The sequence below is a fragment of the Erythrolamprus reginae genome, chromosome 5, assembly GCF_031021105.1.
Source record: "Erythrolamprus reginae isolate rEryReg1 chromosome 5, rEryReg1.hap1, whole genome shotgun sequence".
Taxonomy (NCBI): domain Eukaryota; kingdom Metazoa; phylum Chordata; class Lepidosauria; order Squamata; family Dipsadidae; genus Erythrolamprus; species Erythrolamprus reginae.
Window position 1 is genome coordinate 30,300,883 of NC_091954.1, and position 3,130 is coordinate 30,304,012.

Consider the following 3,130-nt stretch of genomic DNA (forward strand, 5'->3'; position numbering starts at 1 on the left):
TTGCTCTTAGTTTATATTCTAGTGCAGTGATGGCAAACTTTTTTTCCCTTCGGTGTCGAAAGAGGCTGTGCACACACTATTACATATGCATGAGTACCCACACCCATAATACTTTCCCCCACCCAGAGGCTTTCTGGAGGACGGAAATGGCCTATTTCCAACTTCTGGTGGGCCCAGTAGGCTTGTGCCCTCCCCAGGCTCCAAAGGCTTCCCTGGAACCAAGGGAGAGTAAAAACGCCCTCCCCCATCCCCCTAGAGGCTCTCTGGAAGCCAAAAACACCCTGCCAGAGCCTCTGTGTGAGCCACAAATCAGCTGACCAGAACACACATACATGTTGGAGCTGAGCTAGGGCAATGATTTGCATGCCAGCAGATATGACTCTGCGTGCTACATGTGGCACCCGTGCCATAGATTCGCCATCACTGTTCTAGTGATTTGCCCTATCAGTGTTGATGGGGGTGATCTTAAAGGTTCTTTGGTTGGTCTGTTTACTGCTGACTTGTTCAGTGTCAATTGCAAGAAATTTTGTTGTCTACAAAATCCTAGTACAGTAATCCCTCACCTATCGCGGGTGTTACGTTCCAGACCTTGCTGCGATAGGTGAAATCCGCGATGTGGAATTTATCAACTGACAGTTCTTATTAAAGTATTTATATTCATTGCTTTAAGTGTTTATAAGTGTTTATAAAGTGTTTAAGTGTTTATAAACCCTTCCCACACTCCTACAAAATACATATCACAGTAGTACATATATAATATAACTTAAAAATAATAAAAATAATAAAAAAGAAATTTTTTATGGGTACTCACCATATTTGTAGATCGATGATGATGAGTATAGTATTTACAATGTACAATTTACAATATTTACAATATTTACAATGATGATGTGATGAGCTTACTGGGCTTCTTGAGGTACCACTTCCTCAGGTGGTACCTCATCTTGGTTCTCAGATGTTTCGGCAGCACGGACTTCTACTTCTGCTAAAGGCGCTATCGCTGGCTTATCAGACTTCTGTTCACGAGTTAAGAACATCGTGATTGGAAGTTGCTGGCGTTCTTTCTTGAGCTGGGTCAACAAGTTCTTGTATGGCAGCATGCCCGTTTCAATGTAATTTCGTAACTGAATTGCACGGATCATATCCGTGTCAAACTCTTCGGCCATTTGCACAAGTTGTTGAGCCGTTCGTTGCATCATTGCAAGGCGTTCAAGCGTCAAGCCAAAGTCCTCTTCAACAGCATAATCGTTGTCTTCCTCCTCTTCTTCGCTAGCGGACTTGGTCAACTCCAGCAGGTCTTCGTCAGACAATGGCTGGGCGTGCGTGTCCAAAAGATCATTCACATCTTGGGCAGTCATATCAGTAAAGCCCTCTCCCCCTAGGGCTTTTGCAAGGACCACAGCCTTATTTATTGCCGAATGTTGAATTTCTTCTGCTGAGAATCCTCTGTAATCCTTCACTACTTCAGGCCACAATTTCTTCCAGCACGAGTTCATTGTTTCCTTTTTCATTTCAGTGAGGGCCTTCTGAATATTTTTGAGACATGATAATATCGTGTACTCACGCCAGTACGCTTTTAGTGAGAAATTGTCATCCACATCCATTGCTTTGACGAGTGCCTGTAACGAATTTCTCGTATACAGCGCCTTAAACGCACGAATGACGCCTTGGTCCATTGGCTGGATCAACGACGTAGTGTTAGGTGGCAAGAAGGTAATCTTGACTCCACTGTACCCAATGTCGGTAGCATGGCCGCCAGCGTTATCCATGAGCAAAAGCACCTTGAACTCCAGGCCCTTCTCTTTTAAATATTCCTTGACCTCCGGAAGAAAACACTGATGGAACCAGTCCCTCGTAAGGTTCTTTGTGATCCATGCCTTGCGGTTGTGCATCCAATACACAGGCAACACATTCTTGTTTTTATTCTTGAGGGCTCTGGGATTCAGCGACTTATAAATAAGCCCTGGCTTTACCATGAATCCAGCAGCATTGCCACACATTACCAATGTCACACGATCTTTTTGTGCTTTAAAGCCAGGGGCTTTGGCTTCCTTCTTCATAATAAAAGTCCGCGATGGCATCCTCTTCCAGAACAAGCCTGTCTCATCCATATTAAAGACTTGTTCAGGTACATAGCCCCCTTCTTCTATAATGGTGCGGAATGTGTGGCTCACGTAATAGTCTGCTGCGTCGTTATCAGCAGAGGCAGCCTCTCCATGTAACGAAACGCTCCTAATGCCAAAGCGCTTCTGGAATTTTTCAAACCACCCCTTGCTTGCAGTAAATTCAATCTTCTGGGTGCTAGAAGCCGTTGATGTTGAAGGTTGGGGTTCTTCATTGTCGTCATCTCCCGTCATGGTGTCATACAGAGACTTAGCCTTTGTCCTGATCATGTTAGAGTCCAAAACAATATTTTTTTTACGGCAGTCTTCCATCCAAATTGCCAAAGCAGACTCCATTTTAATGATGCCTTTATATCTGCTGCTAACTACCCTTTTTGCCGTTTTATTGAATGTAAAAGTCGCCGTAGACCTGATATTCTTCTCATCTTTCTTTATATAGCGTACACTTGATTCATTTATCCTGTAATGCCGGCCTACTGCTGTGTACGATTTGCCTTCCTTGAGCATGTCCAGCAGCTTCACTTTTTCTTGAATCGTCAGCGTTTTGCGCTGACGCTTCCCCTTGGTTTCGGCAGATGAAGAACTTGCCCGTTTGGGTGGCATGGTTGGGCTTGAATTAAAGTTTTTAGTCGTCTCCCTCTTCTTCCTTCCCTCTCCTTCCTTTCTACTTCCTCTTTCTCCTTCTAAACCAATGCTTCTGGTGAATTGAATGCGCTGCGCAGAGCACAGAGACCAATCAGACGCTGGGATACAAAGCTGGCCCTTCTCCTCCGGTTGGTCGCTTCTCTAGCAACCAACCAATCATGTGTAATTTACTATCTCATGTAGGCGAGTGGCATCACTGGCAGGCTATGAAGCTTCTAATTTCTGAGGACAGTATAAAAACGTACATACAGTATTGTAATTCGTAATACATTTTATTATTTATTGTTTAAATCTGCCGATCGTCTTCCTCAGAAACCCGTGAACCAGCGAAGATCCGCGAATGATTTTTTAAATTAATATTT

The 3,130-nt window shown here is 43.9% G+C and overlaps 1 protein-coding gene across 1 annotated transcript; it reads right to left on the minus strand.

The window, feature by feature from the left end:
- Positions 1-899: 899 nt before the first annotated feature.
- Positions 900-2,726, minus strand: LOC139168572 (tigger transposable element-derived protein 1-like). The gene has a single exon (XM_070754197.1). It carries the CDS (start codon positions 2,724-2,726, stop codon positions 900-902), a length of 1,827 nt encoding a protein of 608 aa, XP_070610298.1.
- Between the last annotated feature and the right edge of the window lie 404 nt (positions 2,727-3,130).

Excerpts from the sequence above, each read along its gene's own strand:
- LOC139168572 (XM_070754197.1), bottom strand. The coding sequence starts at position 2,726 with ATGCCACCCAAACGGGCAAGTTCTTCATCTGCCGAAACCAAGGGGAAG.